Consider the following 27,234-nt stretch of genomic DNA (forward strand, 5'->3'; position numbering starts at 1 on the left):
GTCTAACAGAGCCATCGTGTTTATCTGTCACTGTCTCTGGTCACAGGCAGCAGCATCCTGCCACAAGCCTGACCTGGTTGCCACGGGAACACACTCCACCAATAAACCATGGAAACCAGGAAGAGTTCAAGCCAATCTGCAGCCGGCCCCCGTGTGATTGGCAGATTTACGGGCCCATGTCATTGGCCAGCTAAATCAAGCTCTCTGGAATGGGAGAGGTTTTTACTAGCCAGTCCTTTCCGCCTGGTTTGGGCTCTCAAATGAAAACGATTTACAATACTGTTGATAGATTGATTGGTTCGCAGTAAAAAAGGCTCTGATCAAGCACTATCGGTTCTCTCTCTCTGTGTTTAATCTCTGAAAGCAGCATTATACAGAGCAGCAGAAGTTATCTCTGTCTGAAAGCAGCATTATACAATGCAGGATAAGTTATCTCTGTTTGAAAGCAGCATTATACAGAGCAGCAGAAGTTATCTCTGTCTGAAAGCAGCATTATACAGAGCAGCAGAAGTTATCTCTGTCTGAAAGCAGCATTATACAGAGCAGCAGAAGTTATCTCTGTCTGAAAGCAGCATTATGCAGAGCAGCAGAAGTTATCTCTGTCTGAAAGCAGCATTATACAGAGCAGCAGAAGTTATCTCTGTCTGAAAGCAGCATTATACAGAGCAGCAGAAGTTATCTCTGTCTGAAAGCAGCATTATACAGAGCAGCAGAAGTTATCTCTGTCTGAAAGCAGCATTATGCAGAGCAGCAGAAGTTATCTCTGTCTGAAAGCAGCATTATGCAGAGCAGCAGAAGTTATCTCTGTCTGAAAGCAGCATTATACAGAGCAGCAGAAGTTATCTCTGTCTGAAAGCAGCATTATGCAGAGCAGCAGAAGTTATCTCTGTCTGAAAGCAGCATTATACAGAGCAGCAGAAGTTATCTCTGTCTGAAAGCAGCATTATACAGAGCAGCAGAAGTTATCTCTGTCTGAAAGCAGCATTATACAGAGCAGAATAAGTTATCTCTGTCTGAAAGCAGCATTATGCAGAGCAGCAGAAGTTATCTCTTTCTGAAAGCAGCATTATACAGAGCAGCAGAAGTTATCTCTGTCTGAAAGCAGCATTATACAGAGCAGCAGAAGTTATCTCTGTCAGAAAGCAGCATTATACAGAGCAGCAGAAGTCATCTCTGTCTGAAAGCAGCATTATGTAGAGCAGCAGAAGTTATCTCTGTCTGAAAGCAACATTATACAGAGCAGAAGTTATCTCTGTCTGAAAGCAGCATTATACAGAGCAGCAGAAGTTATCTCTGTCTGAAAGCAGCATTATACAGAGCAGCAGAAGTTATCTTTGTCTGAAAGCAGCATTATACAGAGCAGCAGAAGTTATCTCTGTCTGAAAGCAGCATTATACAGAGCAGGATAAGTTATCTCTGTCTGAAAGCAGCATTATACAGAGCAGGATAAGTTATCTCTGTCTGAAAGCAGCATTATACAGAGCAGAATACGTTATCTCTGTCTGAAAGCAGCATTATGCAGAGCAGCAGAAGTTATCTCTGTCTGAAGGCAGCATTATACAGAGCAGCAGAAGTTATCTTTGTCTGAAAGCAGCATTATACAGAGCAGCAGAAGTTATCTCTGTCTGAAAGCAGCATTATACAGAGTAGCAGAAGTTATCTTTGTCTGAAAGCAGCATTATACAGAGCAGCAGAAGTTATCTTTGTCTGAAAGCAGCATTATACAGAGTAGCAGAAGTTATCTCTGTCTGAAAGCAGCATTATACAGAGCAGCAGAAGTTATCTCTGTCTGAAAGCAGCATTATACAGAGCAGCAGAAGTTATCTTTGTCTGAAAGCAGCATTATACAGAGCAGCAGAAGTTATCTTTGTCTGAAAGCAGCATTATACAGAGTAGCAGAAGTTATCTCTGTCTGAAAGCAGCATTATACAGAGCAGCAGAAGTTATCTCTGTCTGAAAGCAGCATTATACAGAGCAGCAGAAGTTATCTCTGTCTGAAAGCAGCATTATACAGCGCAGCAGAAGTTATCTCTCTCCATCACATTATACACTAGTCTGACACACCAGACCACCTCCATCACATTATACACTAGCCTGACACACCAGACCACCTCCATCACATTATACACAAGCCTGACACACCAGACCACCTCCATGTCATTATACACTAGCCTGACACACCAGACCACCTCCATCACATTATACACTAGCCTGACACACCAGACCACCTCCATCACATTATACACTAGCCTGACACACCAGACCACCTCCATCACATTATACACTAGCCTGACACACCAGACCACCTCCATCACATTATACACTAGCCTGACACACCAGACCACCTCCATCACATTATACACTAGCCTGACTCACCAGACCATCTCCATCACATTATACACTAGCCTGACACACCAGACCACCTCCATCACATTATACACTAGCCTGACACACCAGACCACCTCCATCACATTATACACTAGCCTGACTCACCAGACCATCTCCATCACATTATACACTAGCCTGACACACCAGACCACCTCCATCACATTATACACTAGCCTGACACACCAGACCACCTCCATCACATTATACACAAGCCTGACACACCAGACCACCTCCATGTCATTATACACTAGCCTGACACACCAGACCACCTCCATCACATTATACACTAGCCTGACACACCAGACCACCTCCATCACATTATACACTAGCCTGACACACCAGACCACCTCCATCACATTATACACTAGCCTGACACACCAGACCACCTCCATCACATTATACACTAGCCTGACACACCAGACCACCTCCATCACATTATACACTAGCCTGACTCACCAGACCATCTCCATCACATTATACACTAGCCTGACACACCAGACGACCTCCATCACATTATACACTAGCCTGACACACCAGACCACCTCCATCACATGTTACCTTAGAAAGTCTGGAGCTTTAGAGATCATGTTCTCAAAGTCAGAGAAGGAGAGCTTGCTGTCCCCGTCGAGGTCAGCCTCCTCCATGGCCTTGCTACAGACCAGAATGACCTCTTCAGGGGTCAGCTCTCCTTTAGTCAGCCGGTTCAACGTCTTCTCCAGATCCTCCTTACACAGGAAGTTATCCGCGTTAAAATCTGACACACAGGAAAGAGGAAGAGAGATTTAAAAACAATGGGAGAAAGGAGATGAAGAGATTTAAATGGGAGAAATGAAGAGATTCAAAACTTGTTTGAATGGCGCAGGACAGAATGGGTTGGAAGCAGTTTGCTGATGGCCTATGTTCCGCAAGAAATTCAAAAAGCCTAAGTAAATAACAAAAAAACTAAGTAAGCAAGATAGAACAGAGGCTAACTAAATAAGTAACTAAATAACATAATAAGTAACTAGGTAAGCCAGATAAAACAGAGGCTAACTAAATAAGTAACTAAATAACAAAATAAGTAACTAAGTAAGCAAGATAAACCAGAGTAAGTACGAGTCAGAGTCCAAGTTGTCATCATGGCTCTGGTGCCATGAGAACTTGGATAACAAAACAGACAGACACTCAGACAGAAACACACACACACACACACACACACACACACACACACACACACACACACACACACACACACACACACACACACACACACACACACACACACACACACACACACAGAAACACAGACAGACAGAAACACACACACACACAGACAGACAGAAACACACACACACACAGACAGACAGAAACACACACACACACACAGAAACACAGACAGACAGAAACACACACACAAAGAGACAGACAGAAACACACACACACAGACAGACAGAAACACACACACACACACACACACACAGAAACACAGACAGACAGAAACACACACACACACACACACACACACACACACACACACACACACACACACACACACACACACACACACACACACACACACACACACACACACACACACACACACACACACACACACACACACACAGACAGACAGAAACACCCCCATACAGAAACACAGACAGACAGAAACTCACACACACAGAAACACAGACAGACAGAAACACACACACACACACACACAGAAACACAGACAGACAGAAACACACACACACACACACACACACACACACACACACACACACACACACACACACACACACACACACACACACACACACACACACACACACAGACACAGACACAGACAGAAAGAAACACCGACATACAGAAACACAGACTGACAGACAGACAGACAGTCAGACAGACAGACAGACAGACAGACAGAATAAACACACTCTCAGTCAGTACTAACCATAGGAGACATACTAGTCTACTCAGTACTAACCATAGGAGACATACTAGTCTACTCAGTACTAACCATAGGAGACATACTAGTCTACTCAGTACTAACCAGTACTAACCATAGGAGGCATACTAGTCTACTCAGTACTAACCAGTACTAACCATAGGAGACATACTAGTCTACTCAGTACTAACCAGTACTAACCATAGGAGACATACTAGTCTACTCAGTACTAACCATAGGAGACATACTAGTCTACTCAGTACTAACCAGTACTAACCATAGGATACATACTAGTCTACTCAGTACTAACCAGTACTAACCATAGGAGACATACTAGTCTACTCAGTACTAACCAGTACTAACCATAGGAGACATACTAGTCTACTCAGTACTAACCATAGGAGACATACTAGTCTACTCAGTACTAACCAGTACTAACCATAGGAGACATACTAGTCTACTCAGTACTAACCAGTACTAACCATAGGAGACATACTAGTCTACTCAGTACTAACCAGTACTAACCATAGGAGACATACTAGTCTACTCAGTACTAACCAGTACTAACCATAGGAGACATACTAGTCTACTCAGTACTAACCATAGGAGACATACTAGTCTACTCAGTACTAACCAGTACTAACCACAGGAGACATACTAGTCTAATCAGTACTAACCATAGGAGACATACTAGTCTACTCAGTACTAACCATAGGAGACATACTAGTCTACTCAGTACTAACCAGTACTAACCATAGGAGACATACTAGTCTACTCAGTACTAACCATAGGAGACATACTAGTCTACTCAATACTAACCAGTACTAACCATAGGAGACATACTAGTCTACTCAGTACTAACCATAGGAGACATACTAGTCTACTCAGTACTAACCAGTACTAACCATAGGAGACATACTAGTCTACTCAGTACTAACCAGTACTAACCATAGGAGACATACTAGTCTACTCAGTACTAACCAGTACTAACCATAGGAGACATACTAGTCTACTCAGTACTAACCAGTACTAACCATAGGAGACATACTAGTCTACTCAGTACTAACCAGTACTAACCATAGGAGACATACTAGTCTACTCAGTACTAACCAGTACTAACCATAGGAGACATACTAGTCTACTCAGTACTAACCAGTACTAACCATAGGAGACATACTAGTCTACTCAGTACTAACCAGTACTAACCATAGGAGACATACTAGTCTGCACAGTACTAACCATAGGAGACATACTAGTCTACTCAGTACTAACCAGTACTAACCATAGGAGACATACTAGTCTACTCAGTACTAACCAGTACTAACCATAGGAGACATACTAGTCTACTCAGTACTAACCATAGGAGACATACTAGTCTACTCAATACTAACCAGTACTAACCATAGGAGACATACTAGTCTACTCAGTACTAACCATAGGAGACATACTAGTCTACTCAGTACTAACCATAGGAGACATACTAGTCTACTCAGTACTAACCAGTACTAACCATAGGAGACATACTAGTCTACTCAGTACTAACCATAGGAGACATACTAGTCTACTCAGTACTAACCATAGGAGACATACTAGTCTACTCAGTACTAACCAGTACTAACCATAGGAGACATACTAGTCTACTCAGTACTAACCAGTACTAACCATAGGAGACATACTAGTCTACTCAGTACTAACCACAGGAGACATACTAGTCTACTCAGTACTAACCAGTACTAACCATAGGAGACATACTAGTCTACTCAGTACTAACCAGTACTAACCATAGGAGACATACTAGTCTACTCAGTACTAACCATAGGAGACATACTAGTCTACTCAGTACTAACCAGTACTAACCATAGGAGACATACTAGTCTGCACAGTACTAACCATAGGAGACATACTAGTCTACTCAGTACTAACCAGTACTAACCATAGGAGACATACTAGTCTACTCAGTACTAACCAGTACTAACCATAGGAGACATACTAGTCTACTCAGTACTAACCAGTACTAACCATAGGAGACATACTAGTCTACTCAGTACTAACCATAGGAGACATACTAGTCTACTCAATACTAACCAGTACTAACCATAGGAGACATACTAGTCTACTCAGTACTAACCATAGGAGACATACTAGTCTACTCAGTACTAACCATAGGAGACATACTAGTCTACTCAGTACTAACCAGTACTAACCATAGGAGACATACTAGTCTACTCAGTACTAACCATAGGAGACATACTAGTCTAGTCAGTACTAACCATAGGAGACATACTAGTCTACTCAGTACTAACCATAGGAGACATACTAGTCTAGTCAGTACTAACCATAGGAGACATACTAGTCTACTCAGTACTAACCATAGGAGACATACTAGTCTACTCAGTACTAACCATAGGAGACATACTAGTCTACTCAGTACTAACCAGTACTAACCATAGGATACATACTAGTCTACTCAGTACTAACCATAGGAGACATACTAGTCTACTCAGTACTAACCATAGGAGACATACTAGTCTACTCAGTACTAACCAGTACTAACCATAGGAGACATACTAGTCTACTCAGTACTAACCATAGGAGACATACTAGTCTACGCAGTACTAACCATAGGAGACATACTAGTCTACACAGTACTAACCAGTACTAACCATAGGAGACATACTAGTCTACTCAGTACTAACCAGTACTAACCATAGGAGACATACTAGTCTACTCAGTACTAACCATAGGAGACATACTAGTCTACTCAGTACTAACCATAGGAGACATACTAGTCTACTCAGTACTAACCAGTACTAACCATAGGATACATACTAGTCTACTCAGTACTAACCATAGGAGACATACTAGTCTACTCAGTACTAACCATAGGAGACATACTAGTCTACTCAGTATTAACCAGTACTAACCATAGGAGACATACTAGTCTACTCAGTACTAACCATAGGAGACATACTAGTCTACGCAGTACTAACCATAGGAGACATACTAGTCTACTCAGTACTAACCAGTACTAACCATAGGAGACATACTAGTCTACTCAGTACTAACCAGTACTAACCATAGGAGACATACTAGTCTACTCAGTACTAACCAGTACTAACCATAGGAGACATACTAGTCTACTCAGTACTAACCATAGGAGACATACTAGTCTACACAGTACTAACCAGTACTAACCATAGGAGACATACTAGTCTACTCAGTACTAACCAGTACTAACCATAGGAGACATACTAGTCTACTCAGTACTAACCAGTACTAACCATAGGAGACATACTAGTCTAATCAGTACTAACCATAGGAGACATACTAGTCTACTCAGTACTAACCAGTACTAACCATAGGAGACATACTAGTCTAATCAGTACTAACCAGTACTAACCATAGGAGACATACTAGTCTAATCAGTACTAACCACAGGAGACATACTAGTCTACTCAGTACTAACCATAGGAGACATACTAGTCTAATCAGTACTAACCACAGGAGACATACTAGTCTACTCAGTACTAACCATAGGAGACATACTAGTCTACTCAGTACTAACCAGTACTAACCATAGGAGACATACTAGTCTGCACAGTACTAACCATAGGAGACATACTAGTCTACTCAGTACTAACCAGTACTAACCATAGGAGACATACTAGTCTACTCAGTACTAACCAGTACTAACCATAGGAGACATACTAGTCTACTCAGTACTAACCAGTACTAACCATAGGAGACATACTAGTCTACTCAGTACTAACCATAGGAGACATACTAGTCTACTCAATACTAACCAGTACTAACCATAGGAGACATACTAGTCTACTCAGTACTAACCATAGGAGACATACTAGTCTACTCAGTACTAACCATAGGAGACATACTAGTCTACTCAGTACTAACCAGTACTAACCATAGGAGACATACTAGTCTACTCAGTACTAACCATAGGAGACATACTAGTCTAGTCAGTACTAACCATAGGAGACATACTAGTCTACTCAGTACTAACCATAGGAGACATACTAGTCTAGTCAGTACTAACCATAGGAGACATACTAGTCTACTCAGTACTAACCATAGGAGACATACTAGTCTACTCAGTACTAACCAGTACTAACCATAGGATACATACTAGTCTACTCAGTACTAACCATAGGAGACATACTAGTCTACTCAGTACTAACCATAGGAGACATACTAGTCTACTCAGTACTAACCAGTACTAACCATAGGAGACATACTAGTCTACTCAGTACTAACCATAGGAGACATACTAGTCTACTCAGTACTAACCATAGGAGACATACTAGTCTACGCAGTACTAACCATAGGAGACATACTAGTCTACACAGTACTAACCAGTACTAACCATAGGAGACATACTAGTCTACTCAGTACTAACCAGTACTAACCATAGGAGACATACTAGTCTACTCAGTACTAACCATAGGAGACATACTAGTCTACTCAGTACTAACCATAGGAGACATACTAGTCTACTCAGTACTAACCAGTACTAACCATAGGATACATACTAGTCTACTCAGTACTAACCATAGGAGACATACTAGTCTACTCAGTACTAACCATAGGAGACATACTAGTCTACGCAGTACTAACCATAGGAGACATACTAGTCTACTCAGTACTAACCAGTACTAACCATAGGAGACATACTAGTCTACTCAGTACTAACCAGTACTAACCATAGGAGACATACTAGTCTACTCAGTACTAACCAGTACTAACCATAGGAGACATACTAGTCTACTCAGTACTAACCATAGGAGACATACTAGTCTACACAGTACTAACCAGTACTAACCATAGGAGACATACTAGTCTACTCAGTACTAACCAGTACTAACCATAGGAGACATACTAGTCTACTCAGTACTAACCAGTACTAACCATAGGAGACATACTAGTCTAATCAGTACTAACCATAGGAGACATACTAGTCTACTCAGTACTAACCAGTACTAACCATAGGAGACATACTAGTCTAATCAGTACTAACCAGTACTAACCATAGGAGACATACTAGTCTAATCAGTACTAACCACAGGAGACATACTAGTCTACTCAGTACTAACCATAGGAGACATACTAGTCTAATCAGTACTAACCACAGGAGACATACTAGTCTACTCAGTACTAACCATAGGAGACATACTAGTCTACTCAGTACTAACCAGTACTAACCATAGGAGACATACTAGTCTGCACAGTACTAACCATAGGAGACATACTAGTCTACTCAGTAATAACCAGTACTAACCATAGGAGACATACTAGTCTACTCAGTACTAACCAGTACTAACCATAGGAGACATACTAGTCTACTCAGTACTAACCAGTACTAACCATAGGAGACATACTAGTCTACTCAGTACTAACCATAGGAGACATACTAGTCTACTCAATACTAACCAGTACTAACCATAGGAGACATACTAGTCTACTCAGTACTAACCATAGGAGACATACTAGTCTACTCAGTACTAACCATAGGAGACATACTAGTCTACTCAGTACTAACCAGTACTAACCATAGGAGACATACTAGTCTACTCAGTACTAACCATAGGAGACATACTAGTCTAGTCAGTACTAACCATAGGAGACATACTAGTCTACTCAGTACTAACCATAGGAGACATACTAGTCTAGTCAGTACTAACCATAGGAGACATACTAGTCTACTCAGTACTAACCATAGGAGACATACTAGTCTACTCAGTACTAACCAGTACTAACCATAGGATACATACTAGTCTACTCAGTACTAACCATAGGAGACATACTAGTCTACTCAGTACTAACCATAGGAGACATACTAGTCTACTCAGTACTAACCAGTACTAACCATAGGAGACATACTAGTCTACTCAGTACTAACCATAGGAGACATACTAGTCTACTCAGTACTAACCATAGGAGACATACTAGTCTACGCAGTACTAACCATAGGAGACATACTAGTCTACACAGTACTAACCAGTACTAACCATAGGAGACATACTAGTCTACTCAGTACTAACCAGTACTAACCATAGGAGACATACTAGTCTACTCAGTACTAACCATAGGAGACATACTAGTCTACTCAGTACTAACCATAGGAGACATACTAGTCTACTCAGTACTAACCAGTACTAACCATAGGATACATACTAGTCTACTCAGTACTAACCATAGGAGACATACTAGTCTACTCAGTACTAACCATAGGAGACATACTAGTCTACTCAGTACTAACCAGTACTAACCATAGGAGACATACTAGTCTACTCAGTACTAACCATAGGAGACATACTAGTCTACGCAGTACTAACCATAGGAGACATACTAGTCTACTCAGTACTAACCAGTACTAACCATAGGAGACATACTAGTCTACTCAGTACTAACCAGTACTAACCATAGGAGACATACTAGTCTACTCAGTACTAACCAGTACTAACCATAGGAGACATACTAGTCTACTCAGTACTAACCATAGGAGACATACTAGTCTACACAGTACTAACCAGTACTAACCATAGGAGACATACTAGTCTACTCAGTACTAACCAGTACTAACCATAGGAGACATACTAGTCTACTCAGTACTAACCAGTACTAACCATAGGAGACATACTAGTCTAATCAGTACTAACCATAGGAGACATACTAGTCTACTCAGTACTAACCAGTACTAACCATAGGAGACATACTAGTCTAATCAGTACTAACCAGTACTAACCATAGGAGACATACTAGTCTAATCAGTACTAACCACAGGAGACATACTAGTCTACTCAGTACTAACCATAGGAGACATACTAGTCTACTCAGTACTAACCAGTACTAACCATAGGAGACATACTAGTCTACTCAGTACTAACCAGTACTAACCATAGGAGACATACTAGTCTACTCAGTACTAACCAGTACTAACCATAGGAGACATACTAGTCTACTCAGTACTAACCAGTACTAACCATAGGAGACATACTAGTCTACTCAGTACTAACCAGTACTAACCATAGGAGACATACTAGTCTACTCAGTACTAACCAGTACTAACCATAGGAGACATACTAGTCTACTCAGTACTAACCAGTACTAACCATAGGAGACATACTAGTCTACTCAGTACTAACCAGTACTAACCATAGGAGACATACTAGTCTAATCAGTACTAACCATAGTAGACATACTAGTCTACTCAGTACTAACCAGTACTAACCATAGGAGACATACTAGTCTACTCAGTACTAACCATAGGAGACATACTAGTCTACTCAGTACTAACCATAGGAGACATACTAGTCTACTCAGTACTAACCAGTACTAACCACAGGAGACATACTAGTCTACTCAGTACTAACCAGTACTAACCATAGGAGACATACTAGTCTACTCAGTACTAACCAGTACTAACCATAGGAGACATACTAGTCTACTCAGTACTAACCATAGGAGACATACTAGTCTACTCAGTACTAACCAGTACTAACCATAGGAGACATACTAGTCTACTCAGTACTAACCATAGGAGACATACTAGTCTACTCAGTACTAACCATAGGAGACATACTAGTCTACTCAATACTAACCAGTACTAACCATAGGAGGCATACTAGTCTACTCAGTACTAACCATAGGAGACATACTAGTCTACTCAGTACTAACCAGTACTAACCACAGGAGACATACTAGTCTACTCAGTACTAACCATAGGAGACATACTAGTCTACTCAGTACTAACCAGTACTAACCATAGGAGACATACTAGTCTACTCAGTACTAACCAGTACTAACCATAGGAGACATACTAGTCTACTCAGTACTAACCAGTACTAACCATAGGAGACATACTAGTCTACTCAGTACTAACCAGTACTAACCACAGGAGACATACTAGTCTACTCAGTACTAACCAGTACTAACCACAGGAGACATACTAGTCTAGTCAGTACTAACCATATGAGACATACTAGTCTAGTCAGTACTAACCATAGGAGACATACTAGTCTACTCAGTACTAACCATAGGAGACATACTAGTCTACTCAGTACTAACCAGTACTAACCACAGGAGACATACTAGTCTAGTCAGTACTAACCATATGAGACATACTAGTCTACACAGTACTAACCAGTACTAACCATAGGATACATACTAGTCTACTCAGTACTAACCAGTACTAACCATATGAGACATACTAGTCTAGTCAGTACTAACCATAGGAGACATACTAGTCTACTCAGTACTAACCATAGGAGACATACTAGTCTACTCAGTACTAACCAGTACTAACCATAGGAGACATACTAGTCTACTCAGTACTGACCAGTACTAACCATAGGAGACATACTAGTCTACTCAGTACTAACCAGTACTAACCACAGGAGACATACTAGTCTACTCAGTACTAACCAGTACTAACCACAGGAGACATACTAGTCTAGTCAGTACTAACCATATGAGACATACTAGTCTAGTCAGTACTAACCATAGGAGACATACTAGTCTACTCAGTACTAACCATAGGAGACATACTAGTCTACACAGTACTAACCAGTACTAACCATAGGAGACATACTAGTCTACTCAGTACAAACCAGTACTAACCATAGGAGACATACTAGTCTACTCAGTACTAACCAGTACTAACCATAGGAGACATACTAGTCTACTCAGTACTAACCAGTACTAACCATAGGAGACATACTAGTCTACTCAGTACTAACCAGTACTAACCATAGGAGACATACTAGTCTACTCAGTACTAACCAGTACTAACCATAGGAGACATACTAGTCTACTCAGTACTAACCATAGGAGACATACTAGTCTACTCAGTACAAACCAGTACTAACCATAGGAGACATACTAGTCTACTCAGTACTAACCAGTACTAACCATAGGAGACATACTAGTCTACACAGTACTAACCATAGGAGACATACTAGTCTACTCAGTACTAACCATAGGAGACATACTAGTCTACTCAGTACTAACCAGTACTAACCATAGGAGACATACTAGTCTAGTCAGTACTAACCATAGGAGACATACTAGTCTAGTCAGTACTAACCATAGGAGACATACTAGTCTACTCAGTACTAACCACAGGAGACATACTAGTCTACTCAGTACTAACCAGTACTAACCACAGGAGACATACTAGTCTACTCAGTACTAACCAGTACTAACCATAGGAGACATACTAGTCTACTCAGTACTAACCAGTACTAACCATAGGAGACATACTAGTCTACTCAGTACTAACCAGTACTAACCACAGGAGACATACTAGTCTACTCAGTACTAACCAGTACTAACCATAGGAGACATACTAGTCTACTCAGTACTAACCAGTACTAACCATAGGAGACATACTAGTCTACTCAGTACTAACCATAGGAGACATACTAGTCTAGTCAGTACTAACCATAGGAGACATACTAGTCTAGTCAGTACTAACCATAGGAGACATACTAGTCTAGTCAGTACTAACCATAGGAGACATACTAGTCTAGTCAGTACTAACCATAGGAGACATACTAGTCTACTCAGTACTAACCATAGGAGACATACTAGTCTACTCAGTACTAACCAGTACTAACCATAGGAGACATACTAGTCTACTCAGTACTAACCAGTACTAACCACAGGAGACATACTAGTCTACTCAGTACTAACCAGTACTAACCATAGGAGACATACTAGTCTACTCAGTACTAACCATAGGAGACATACTAGTCTAGTCAGTACTAACCATAGGAGACATACTAGTCTACTCAGTACTAACCAGTACTAACCATAGGAGACATACTAGTCTACTCAGTACTAACCATAGGATACATACTAGTCTAGTCAGTACTAACCATAGGAGACATACTAGTCTAGTCAGTACTAACCATAGGAGACATACTAGTCTAGTCAGTACTAACCATAGGAGACATACTAGTCTAGTCAGTACTAACCATAGGAGACATACTAGTCTACTCAGTACTAACCATAGGAGACATACTAGTCTACTCAGTACTAACCATAGGAGACATACTAGTCTACTCAGTACTAACCAGTACTAACCATAGGAGACATACTAGTCTACTCAGTACTAACCATAGGAGACATACTAGTCTACTCAGTACTAACCAGTACTAACCATAGGAGACATACTAGTCTACTCAGTACTAACCAGTACTAACCACAGGAGACATACTAGTCTACTCAGTACTAACCAGTACTAACCATAGGAGACATACTAGTCTACTCAGTACTAACCATAGGAGACATACTAGTCTACTCAGTACTAACCAGTACTAACCATAGGAGACATACTAGTCTACTCAGTACTAACCAGTACTAACCACAGGAGACATACTAGTCTACTCAGTACTAACCAGTACTAACCATAGGAGACATACTAGTCTACTCAGTACTAACCATAGGAGACATACTAGTCTAGTCAGTACTAACCATAGGAGACATACTAGTCTACTCAGTACTAACCAGTCTAACCATAGGAGACATACTAGTCTACTCAGTACTAACCATAGGAGACATACTAGTCTAGTCAGTACTAACCAGTACTAACCATAGGAGACATACTAGTCTACTCAGTACTAACCAGTACTAACCACAGGAGACATACTAGTCTACTCAGTACTAACCAGTACTAACCATTGGAGACATACTAGTCTACTCAGTACTAACCATAGATTCTGAAAGCATATATGGTCTTCAGTTCTCTTGGAGCCGTTTCGCAGAGAGCAGAGAACATGTCTACAAAGTCATTGAAGCTCAAGTTGCCTTGTCCGTCCTCAGAGAAGACTTCCACGATGCGGTTCCTGAACGGGTTCTCCTGTAAGGGTAAGAAGGAGGGACAGGAACAATCTGAGTATGTACTGTGTACAGGGCATTATGGGTATTGTAGTTGATCATGAGTGAGTCAGTACTGTATACAGGGCATTATGGGTAGTGTAGTCGATCATGAGTGAGTTAGTACTTTATACCGGGCATTATGGACATTGTAGTCGATCATGAGTGAGTCAGGACTGTATACATGGCATTATGGGTAGTGTAGTCGATCATGAGTGAGTCAGTACTGTATACAGGGCATTATGGGTATTGTAGTCAATCATGAGTGAGCCAGTATTGTATACATGGCATTATGGGTATTGTAGTAGATCGTGAGTGAGTCAGTACTGTATACAGGGAATTATGGGTATTGTAGTAGATCATGAGTGAGCCAGTACTGTGTACAGGGCATTATGGGTAGTGTAGTAGATCATGAGTGAGTCAGTACTGTATACAGGGCATTATGGGTATTGTAGTCGATCATGAGTGAGTCAGTACTGTATACAGGGCAAAATGGGTATTGTAGTCGATCGTGAGTGAGTCAGTACTGTATACAGGGCATTATGGGTATTGTAGTAGATCATGAGTGAGTCAGTACTGTGTACAGGGCATTATGGGTAGTGTAGTAGATCATGAGTGAGTCAGTACTGTATACAGGGCAAAATGGGTATTGTAGTAGATCATGAGTGATTCAGTACCTTATACAGGGCATTATGGGTATTGTAGTCGATCATGAGTGATTCAGTACCTTATACAGGGCATTATGGGTATTGTAGTACATCATGCTACAGGTACTACTAAGAGGAATATGGAGTCTCAACCATGACTGTGATGTAAATAGATGCAGAGTAAAGTGCTGCGTCCCCTTGTACTGTGTCTTATGTGGAACATAATAAACGTCTCTCTATCCACCGGATGTGTACCAAACTCACTAAAAGTGGCAGTAATAAAGCCTCTCTTGAAAAAACTATCGGCCTATATCGAATCTCCCATTCCTCTCAAAATGTTTTGAAAAAGCTGTTGCACAGCAACTCACTGCCTTCCTGAAGACAAACAATGTATACGAAACGCTTCAGTCTGGTTTTTAGACCCCATCATAGCACTGAGACTGCACTTGTGAAGGTGGTAAATGACCTTTTAATGGCGTCAGACCGAGACTCTGTATCTGTCCTCGTGCTCCTAGACCTTAGTGCTGCTTTTGATACCATCGATCACCACATTCTTTTGGAGAGATTGGAAACCCAAATTGGTCTACACAGATAAGTTCTGGCCTGGTTTAGATCTTATCTGTCGGAAAGATATCAGTTTGTCTCTGTGGATGTTTTGTCATCTGACAAATCAACTGTGAATTTCGGTGTTCCTCAAGGCTCCGTTTTAGGACCACTATCGTTTTCACTATATATTTTACTTCTTGGTGATGCCATTTGGAAACATAATGTTAACTTTCACTGCTATGCGGATGACACACAGCTGTACATTTCGATGAAACATGGTGAAGCCCCAAAATTGCCCTCCCTGGAAGCCTGTGTTTCAGACATAAGGGAGTGGATGGATGCAAATGTTCTACTTTTAAACTCGGACAAAACAGAGATGCTTGTTCTAGGTCCCAAGAAACAAAGAGGTCTTCTGTTGAATCTGACAATTAATCTTGATGGTTGTACAGTCATCTCAAATAAAACTGTGAAGGACCTCGGCGTTACTCTGGACCCTGATCGCTCTTCTGATGAACATATCAAGACTGTTTCAAGGACAGCTTTTTTCCCATTTACGTAACATTGCAAAAATCAGAAACTTTCTGTCCAAAAATGATGCAGAAAAATGTATCCATGCTTTTGTTACTTCTAGGTTAGACTACTGCAATGCTCTACTTTCCGGCTACCCGGATAAAGCACTAAATAAAATTCAGTTAGCGCTAAATACGGCTGCTAGAATCCTGACTAGAACCAAGAAATTTGATCATATTACTCCAGTGCTAGCTTCCCTACACTGGCTTCCTGTTAAGGCAAGGGCTGATTTCAAGATTTTACTGCTAACCTACAAAGCATTACATGGACTTGCTCCTACCTATCTTTCCGATTTGGTCCTGCCGTACATACCTACACGTACGCTACGGTCACAAGACGCAGGCCTCCTTACTGACCCTAGAATTTCTAAGCAAACAGCTGGAGGCAGGGTTTTCTCCTATAGAGCTACATTTTTATGGGATGGTCTGCCTACCCATGTGAGAGACGCAGACTCGGTCTCAACCTTTAAGTCTTTACTGAAGACTCATCTCTTCAGTAGGTCCAATGATTGAGTGTAGTCTGGCCCAGGAGTGTGAAGGTGAACGGAAAGGCTGGAGCAACGAACCGCTCTTGCTGTCTCTGCCTGGCCGGTTCCCCTCTCTCCACTGAGATTCTCTGCCTCTAACCCTATTACAGGGGCTGAGTCATTGACTTACTGGTGCTCTCCCATGCTGTCCCGAGGAGTGATGTGTCACTTGAGTGGGTTGAGTCACTGATGTGATCTTCCTGTCCAGGTTGGCGCCCCCCCCCTTGGGTTGTGCCGTGGCAGAGATCTTTGTGGGCTATGCTCGGCCTTGTCTCAGGATGGTAAGTTGATGGTTGAAGATATCCTTCTAGTGGTGTGGGGGCTGTGCTTTGGCAAAGTGGGTGGAGTTATATCCTGCCTGTTTGGCCCTGTTCGGCGGTATTGTCGGATGGGACCACAGTGTCTCTCGACCTCTCCTATCTCAGCCTCTAGTATTTATGCTGCAGTAGTTTATGTGTCGGGGGGCTAGGGTCAGTCTGTTATATCCAGTGTCCTGTGTGAATTTAAGTATTTTCTCTCTCTCTCTCTCTCTCTCTCTCTCCCTCTCCCTCTCCCTCTCCCTCTCCCTCTCCCTCTCTAGCCCTAGGACCATGCCTCAGGACTACCTGGCCTGATGACTCCTTGCTGGCCCCAGTCCACCTGACTGTGCTGCTGCTCCAGTTTCAACTGTTCTGCCTGCGGCTATGGAACCCTGTCCTCTTCACCGGACGTGCTACCTTGTCCCAGACCTGCTGTTTTCAACTTTCTAGAGACAGCAGGAGCGGTAGAGATAGTCTGAATGATCGGCTATGAAAGGCCAACTGACATTTACTCCTGAGGTGCTGACCTGTTGCACCCTCGACAACCACTGTGATTATTATTATTTGACCATCTTGGCCATGTTCTGTTATAATCTCCACCCGGCACAGCCAGAAGAGGACTGGCCACCCCTCATTGCCTGGTTCATCTCTAGGTTTCTTCCTAGGTTTTGGCCTTTCTAGGGATTTTTTCCTAGCCACTGTGCTTCTACACCTGCATTGCTTGCTGTTTGGGGTTTTAGGCTGGGTTTCTGTACAGCACTTTATGACATCAGCTGATGTAAAAAAAGGGCTTTATAAATACATTTGATTTGATTGATCTGCGTCCCACTATAGCAGATCTTCACGAGGTCAGTAGGTGACACAACAGCCCCAGACATCACACACTGCGGATGCCCAGGTTTGGTAACAGAATGACGGCACCAACAGCACAAACCGTCTTTCTGTTACCAAACTTTGCATCTGCACCGTTCAAGTAAAGGTGAGTTTTGGTCAAATCTCCTGTGGAAGTTATTAAAAGTCTTCGTTGTGCATAAAGTTGTACAGTTCGTTTTAACTTTGCAATCATTGTTTTTGTGTTTGACATACAGTTGAGTCTCAGCATCATTCTGTGATCGTGGAATTACATTGAGTCTCATCATCGTTCTGTTACCGTGGAATTACATTTGAGTCTCAGCATCATTCTGTTCCCGTGGAATTACATTGAGTCTCATCATCGTTCTGTTACCGTGGAATTACATTGAGTCTCAGCATCATTCTGTTACCGTGGAATTACATTTGAGTCTCATCATCGTTCTGTTACCGTGGAATTACATTGAGTCTCAGCATCATTCTGTTCCCGTGGAATTACATTGAGTCTCATCATCGTTCTGTTACCGTGGAATTACATTTGAGTCTCAGCATCATTCTGTGACCGTGGAATTACATTTGAGTCTCATCATCATTCTGTTACCGTGGAATTACATTTGAGTCTCAGCATCATTCTGTGACCGTGGAATTACATTGAGTCTCATCATCATTCTGTTACCGTGGAATTACATTTGAGTCTAAGCATCATTCTGTTACTGTGGAATTACATTGAGTCTCAGCATCATTCTGTTACTGTGGAATTGCCTTCAATCATCTTAAAAGCCTTTTTAACCCCAAAAGCACCAACTGGCGTCATTTTACAACCCAAATTGGTAAATGACAAATCCCCCAAAATAAGCATATATTTTTAACTGCTCACAGATTTATAGTCAAAATTGATGTTTCAAAATAGACATTTGTGTTTATGTTGAGATTCTGATAAATTTCACCCATCGCCAAATGTTAAGAACATCAGTCTGCTGTTAGTTCAAAGTGTTGTGTTTCTGTGATACTCACGAGGCTGAGAAATTGGCGACATACCGGTACGACCTAAGATGGCCACCGATATGGGCGCCGGGGGGCCAATCAGACCTTGACCTCTTACTTTGTAGCTAACTCAGTTCCAACTAAGTTTGACTTGGCGTAGAGACATGTATTTACATTTGAATAACATATGTTATTAAATAACCCAACTCAAAATCATGCAAACAAAAATTATCACTGATGAAACATTATACTGGTCACAAAGACAACACACAATTGTATATTTAGGCACACAGAAGAGGACTGGCCACCCCTCATAGCCTGGTTCCTCTCTAGGTTTCTTCCTAGGTTTTGGGCCTTTCTAGGGAGTTTTTCCTAGCCACCGTGCTTCTACACCTGCATTGCTTGCTGTTTGGGGTTTTAGGCTGGATTTCTGTACAGCACTTTGAGATATCAGCTGATGTAAGAAGGACTATATAAATAAGTTTGATTTGATTAGTTCTTTTTGATTTCTAGGTGCTTAAAAAGAAAACATTTATCCCTGCTGGAGGCTTTGAGGGTTAACGCTACCTGACGTGCATGAGCTCTCTCTCTCTCTCTCACACACACACACACACACACACACACACACACACACACACACACACACACACACACACACACACACACACACACACACACACACACACACACACACACACACACACACACACACACACACACACACACACACACACACACACACACACACACACCTCTATGTATTATTCATTTGCCAGAGGAGGGTACAGTGCACAGCAGTGTCTCTGGGTCCTGTTATAAATCATCCCACAGCATCCTGGAGGCTAGGCTAAGCTAGGCTAATTAATGCATACATCTTTGCAGGTGAGGCGTTGATTCGCAACCTGGTGACCTTTGGGCGACCATTTTGGCTCTGCCTGTTATACATTTTGGCTCTGCCTGTTGTTAGAGGACCATAATTCACCGCTGAATGGGCCCCAGTCGCTGGGAGCTTTACATCCCTGTTACTGCCAGTGGTGTAAAGTACTTAAGTAAAAATACTTGAATGTACTACTTAAGTAGTTTTTTGGTGGTATGTGTACTTTAATTTTTATATTTTTGACTACTTTTACTTTTACTTCACTACATTCCTAAAGAAAATGATGTACTTTTTACTCCATACATTTTCCCTGACACTCAAAATACTCGTTACATTGAATGGTCAGCAGGACACCTTACTGTCTCTGATCTGGCGGACTCACTAAACACATGCTTTGTTTGTAAATGATGTCTGAGTGTTGGAGCATGACCCGGGCTATTTGTAAATGATGTCTGAGTGTTGGAGCATGACCCGGGCTATTTGTAAATGATGTCTGAGTGGTGGAGCATGACCCGGGCTATTTGTAAATGATGTCTGAGTGTTGGAGCATGACCCGGGCTATTTGTAAATGATGTCTGAGTGTTGGAGCATGACCCGGGCTATTTGTAAATGATGTCTGAGTGTTGGAGCATGACCCGGGTTATTTGTAAATGATGTCTGAGTGTTGGAGCATGACCCGGGTTATTTGTAAATGATGTCTGAGTGTTGGAGCATGACCCGGGCTATTTGTAAATGATGTCTGAGTGTTGGAGCATGACCCGGGTTATTTGTAAATTATGTCTGAGTGTTGGAGCATGACCCGGGCTATTTGTAAATGATGTCTGAGGTTCGGAGCATGACCCGGGCTATTTGTAAATGATGTCTGAGTGTTGGAGCATGACCCGGGCTATTTGTAAATGATGTCTGAGTGGTGGAGCATGACCCGGGCTATTTGTAAATGATGTCTGAGTGGTGGAACATGACCCGGGTTATTTGTAAATGATGTCTGAGTGTTGGAGCATGACCCGGGTTATTTGTAAATGATGTCTGAGTGTTGGAGCATGACCCGGGCTATTTGTAAATGATGTCTGAGTGTTGGAGCATGACCCGGGCTATTTGTAAATGATGTCTGAGTGTTGGAACATGACCCGGGCTATTTGTAAATGATGTCTGAGGTTCGGAGCATGACCCGGGCTATTTGTAAATTATGTCTGAGTGTTGGAGCATGACCCGGGCTATTTGTAAATGATGTCTGAGTGTTGGAGCATGACCCGGGCTATTTGTAAATGATGTCTGAGTGTTGGAGCATGACCCGGGTTATTTGTAAATGATGTCTGAGTGTTGGAGCATGACCCGGGCTATTTGTAAATGATGTCTGAGTGTTGGAGCATGACCCGGGCTATTTGTAAATGATGTCTGAGTGTTGGAGCATGACCCGGGCTATTTGTAAATTATGTCTGAGTGTTGGAGCATGACCCGGGCTATTTGTAAATGATGTCTGAGTGTTGGAGCATGACCCGGGCTATTTGTAAATGATGTCTGAGTGTTGGAGCATGACCCGGGCTATTTGTAAATTATGTCTGAGTGTTGGAGCATGACCCGGGCTATTTGTAAATGATGTCTGAGTGTTGGAGCATGACCCGGGCTATTTGTAAATGATGTCTGAGTGTTGGAGCATGACCCGGGCTATTTGTAAATGATGTCTGAGTGTTGGAGCATGACCCGGGCTATTTGTAAATGATGTCTGAGTGTTGGAGCATGACCCGGGCTATTTGTAAATGATGTCTGAGTGTTGGAGCATGACCCGGGCTATTTGTAAATGATGTCTGAGTGTTGGAGCATGACCCGGGCTATTTGTAAATGATGTCTGAGTGTTGGAGCATGACCCGGGCTATTTGTAAATGATGTCTGAGTGTTGGAGCATGACCCGGGCTATTTGTAAATGATGTCTGAGTGTTGGAGCATGACCCGGGTTATTTGTAAATGATGTCTGAGTGTTGGAGCATGACCCGGGCTATTTGTAAATGTAAAAAAATATAAGAAAATGCTTCCGTCTGGTTTGCTTTATTTAAAAAGATTTACACTTTTACTTTTGATACTTACGTATATTTAAAATCAAATACTTTTAGACTTTTACTCAAGTAGTATTTTACTGGGTGACGTTCACTTTTACTTCAGTCATTTTCTATTAAAGTATCTTTACTTTTACTCAAGTATGACAATTGGGTCCTTTTCCACCACTGGTTACTGGTACCACGACTGTGTCCCACTCCCAAATAGTACCCTGTTCCCTACATAGTGTACTACCCCCCCATAGGGCTCTGGTCCAAAGTAGTGCACTATATAGGGAATATGGTGCCATTTGGCTCTGGTCTAAAGTAGTGCACCATTTAGAGAATAGGGTGCCATTTGGCTCTGGACTAAAGTAGTGCACTATATATAGGCAATAGGGGGCCATTTGGGATATAATTCATGTCTCTAGCAGGAACATGTTACAGATACTCCCTCTACACCCGTCCCCTCTCCAGGGGGAACATGTTACAGATACTCCCTCTCCAGGGTTAACATGTTACAGATACTCCCTCTACACCGTCCCCTCTCCAGGGGGAACATGTTACAGATACTCCCTCTACACCCGTCCCCTCTCCAGGGTTAACATGTTACAGATACTCCCTCTCCAGGGTTAACATGTTACAGATACTCCCTCTACACCCGTCCCCTCTCCAGGGGAACATGTTACAGATACTCCCTCTACACCCGTCCCCTCTCCAGGGTTAACATGTTACAGATACTCCCTCTACACCCGTCCCCTCTCCAGGGGGAACATGTTACAGATACTCCCTCTACACCCGTCCCCTCTCCAGGGGAACATGTAACAGATACTCCCTCTACACCGTCCCCTCTCCAGGGGGAACATGTTACAGATACTCCCTCTACAGCCGTCCCCTCTCCAGGGTTAACATGTTACAGATACTCCCTCTCCAGGGTTAACATGTTACAGATACTCCCTCTACACCCGTCCCCTCTCCAGGGGGAACATGTTACAGATACTCCCTCTACACCCGTCCCCTCTCCAGGGGGAACATGTTACAGATACTCCCTCTACAGCCGTCCCCTCTCCAGGGTTAACATGTTACAGATACTCCCTCTCCAGGGGGAACATGTTACAGATACTCCCTCTACACCGTCCCCTCTCCAGGGTTAACATGTTACAGATACTCCCTCTACACCCGTCCCCTCTCCAGGGTTAACATGTTACAGATACTCCCTCTACACCCGTCTCCTCTCCAGGGTTAACATGTTACAGATACTCCCTCTACAGCCGTCCCCTCTCCAAGGTTAACATGTTACAGATAATCCCTCTCCAGGGTTAACATGTTACAGATAATCCCTCTCCAGGGTTAACATGTTACAGATACTCCCTCTACACCCGTCCCCTCTCCAGGGTTAACATGTTACAGATACTCCCTCTACACCCGTCCCCTCTCCAGGGTTAACATGTTACAGATACTCCCTCTCCAGGGGGAACATGTTACAGATACTCCCTCTACACCGTCCCCTCTCCAGGGTTAACATGTTACAGATACTCCCTCTACAGCCGTCCCCTCTCCAAGGTTAACATGTTACAGATACTCCCTCTACAGGGTTAACATGTTACAGATACTCCCTCTCCAGGGTTAACATGTTACAGATACTCCCTCTACACCCGTCCCCTCTCCAGGGGGAACATGTTACAGATACTCCCTCTACACCGTCCCCTCTCCAGGGGGAACATGTTACAGATACTCCCTCTACAGCCGTCCCCTCTCCAGGGTTAACATGTTACAGATACTCCCTCTCCAGGGTTAACATGTTACAGATACTCCCTCTACACCCGTCCCCTCTCCAGGGGGAACATGTTACAGATACTCCCTCTACACCGTCCCCTCTCCAGGGTTAACATGTTACAGATACTCCCTCTACACCCGTCTCCTCTCCAGGGGAACATGTTACAGATACTCCCTCTCCAGGGGGAACATGTTACAGATACTCCCTCTACACCGTCCCCTCTCCAGGGTTAACATGTTACAGATACTCCCTCTCCAGGGTTAACATGTTACAGATACTCCCTCTACACCGTCCCCTCTCCAGGGGGAACATGTTACAGATACTCCCTCTACACCCGTCCCCTCTCCAGGGTTAACATGTTACAGATACTCCCTCTCCAGGGTTAACATGTTACAGATACTCCCTCTACACCCGTCCCCTCTCCAGGGGGAACATGTTACAGATACTCCCTCTCCAGGGTTAACATGTTACAGATACTCCCTCTACACCCGTCCCCTCTCCAGGGGGAACATGTTACAGATACTCCCTCTACACCCGTCCCCTCTCCAGGGTTAACATGTTACAGATACTCCCTCTCCAGGGTTAACATGTTACAGATACTCCCTCTACACCCGTCCCCTCTCCAGGGTTAACATGTTACAGATACTCCCTCTCCAGGGTTAACATGTTACAGATACTCCCTCTACACCCGTCCCCTCTCCAGGGGGAACATGTTACAGATACTCCCTCTACACCCGTCCCCTCTCCAGGGGGACATGTTACAGATACTCCCTCTACACCCGTCCCCTCTCCAGGGGGACATGTTACAGATACTCCCTCTACACCCGTCCCCTCTCCAGGGGGACATGTTACAGATACTCCCTCTCCACCATCTCCTCTCCAGGGGGAACATGTTACAGATGTTCTGGTACCACTAGAGGATTCTGGGAAGTCATCATGTGAATGATCCACAGAGAATGGACTGGTGTTGTTGGGTCTAAGTGATTCGCTAGGTTCTGATGTTATCTGTATTGGAAAAGCCATACAATATTTGTTATATAAAGACTGATTAATGCTCCCAACAGTGTGCTGCAACGGTAGCTCAAACAACATTCTACAGTATGTTTACTGAGCGTTGCGTGATTACAGATCATGATTTATTTAAAAGAAGAATTCAAACGACCAATCGGACGACGCAAGAAAAAGAAAAGAGACGTGATGACTCAACAATATCACCACAGACTGAGTCCCTGTTCTCTCTCTCCTCTGTTTAAATGACCCCCTGTCTGTCTGTGGGCTATGGTGAGTGTGCTGTGCACTGCTGGGCTAGCTGGAGGGAGGGATGGAGGGAGGGATGGAGGAAGGGAGGGAGGGAGGGAGGGAGGGAGGGAGGGAGGGAGGGAGGGGAGGGGATGGAGGGGGGGAGGGAGGGGAGGGGATGGAGGGAGGGAGGGAGGGAGGGAGGGAGGGAGGGAGGGAGGGAGGGAGGGAGGGAGGGAGGGAGGGGAGGGAGGGATGGATGGAGGGATAGAGGGAGGGAGGGAGGGGAGGGAGGGAGGGGATGGAGGGAGGGAGGGATGGAGGGAGGGAGGGAGGGAGGGGAGGGGAGGGGAGGGGAGGGGAGGGGAGGGGAGGGAGGGATGGAGGGAGGGGATGGAGGGAGGGAGGGAGGGAGGGAGGGAGGGGAGGGAGGGAGGGAGGGAGGGAGGGAGGGAGGGAGGGAGGGGAGGGGAGGGGAGGGGATGGAGGGAGGGAGGGAGGGAGGGAGGGGAGGGAGGGAGGGGAGGGGAGGGGAGGGGAGGGGAGGGGAGGGGAGGGGAGGGAGGGATGGATGGAGGGATAGAGGGATAGAGGGAGGGAGGGAGGGGAGGGAGGGAGGGAATGGAGGGAGGGAATGGAGGGAGGGATGGAGGGAGGGAGGGAGGGAGGGAGGGAGGGAGGGAGGGAGGGGAGGGGATGGAGGGAGGGAGGGGAGGGGAGGGGAGGGGAGGGAGGGAGGGATAGAGGGAGGGAGGGAGGGAGGGAGGGAGGGGAGGGAGGGAGGGAATGGAGGGAGGGATGGAGGGAGGGAGGGAGGGAGGGAGGGAGGGAGGGAGGGAGGGAGGGAGGGAGGGAGGGGAGGGGAGGGGAGGGGAGGAGATGGAGGGAGGGAGGGAGGGCTGGAGGGAGGGAGGGAGGGAGGGAGGGAGGGAGGGAGGGATGGAGGGAGGGAGGGAGGGAGGGAGGGAGGGAGGGAGGGAGGGGAGGGGAGGGGAGGGGATGGAGGGAGGGAGGGAGGGATAGAGGGATGGAGGGATGGAGGGAGGGATAGAGGGATAGAGGGATGGAGGGATGGAGGGAGGGAGGGAGGGAGGGAGGGAGGGAGGGAGGGAGGGATGGAGGGAGGGAGGGAGGGAGGGATGGAGGGATGGAGGGAGGGAGGGAGGGATGGAGGGATGGAGGGATGGAGGGAGGGAGGGAGGGAGGGAGGGATGGAGGGATGGAGGGAGGGAGGGATGGATGGAGGGATAGAGGGAGGGAGGGAGGGAGACAAATTGAAGCTGACTAATCACAATCGAGGTTGAGTCAGCAGAGGGTGAATGGAATGCTGCTCACCAGGAAACAGCCTTAACAGATCACAGTAGTAACTGGGTATAACAGTAATAATGAATCCTCACTGTTACCAAGCAACTATCTACTGCTCCATATTACCTCCCTGTTACCAAGCAACTATCTACTGCTCCATATTACCTCCCTGTTACCAAGCAACTATCTACTGCTCCATATTACCTCACTGTTACCAAGCAACTATCTACTGCTCCATACAGTATCACCTCCCTGTCACCAAGCAACTATCTACTGCTCCATACAGTATCACCTCCCTGTTACCAAGCAACTATCTACTGCTCCATACAGTATCACCTCCCTGTCACCAAGCAACTATCTACTGCTCCATACAGTATCAC

General features: G+C 44.0%; 1 protein-coding gene across 1 annotated transcript in view; it reads right to left on the minus strand.

Annotated features, from left to right (window-relative positions):
• Positions 1-27,234, minus strand: part of cib2 (calcium and integrin binding family member 2) — a 59,780-nt gene that overhangs the window by 12,215 nt on the left and 20,331 nt on the right. The window contains exons 4-5 of the mRNA XM_071388559.1: positions 15,041-15,188; positions 2,947-3,142 (exon numbers count right to left, since the gene is read on the minus strand). Of these exons, the coding sequence (XP_071244660.1) occupies positions 2,947-3,142; positions 15,041-15,188 (344 nt within the window). The remainder of the gene's footprint in view (positions 1-2,946; positions 3,143-15,040; positions 15,189-27,234) is intronic.

The sequence above is a fragment of the Salvelinus alpinus genome, unplaced genomic scaffold (assembly GCF_045679555.1).
Source record: "Salvelinus alpinus unplaced genomic scaffold, SLU_Salpinus.1 scaffold_42, whole genome shotgun sequence".
In the NCBI taxonomy this organism is placed as follows: domain Eukaryota; kingdom Metazoa; phylum Chordata; class Actinopteri; order Salmoniformes; family Salmonidae; genus Salvelinus; species Salvelinus alpinus.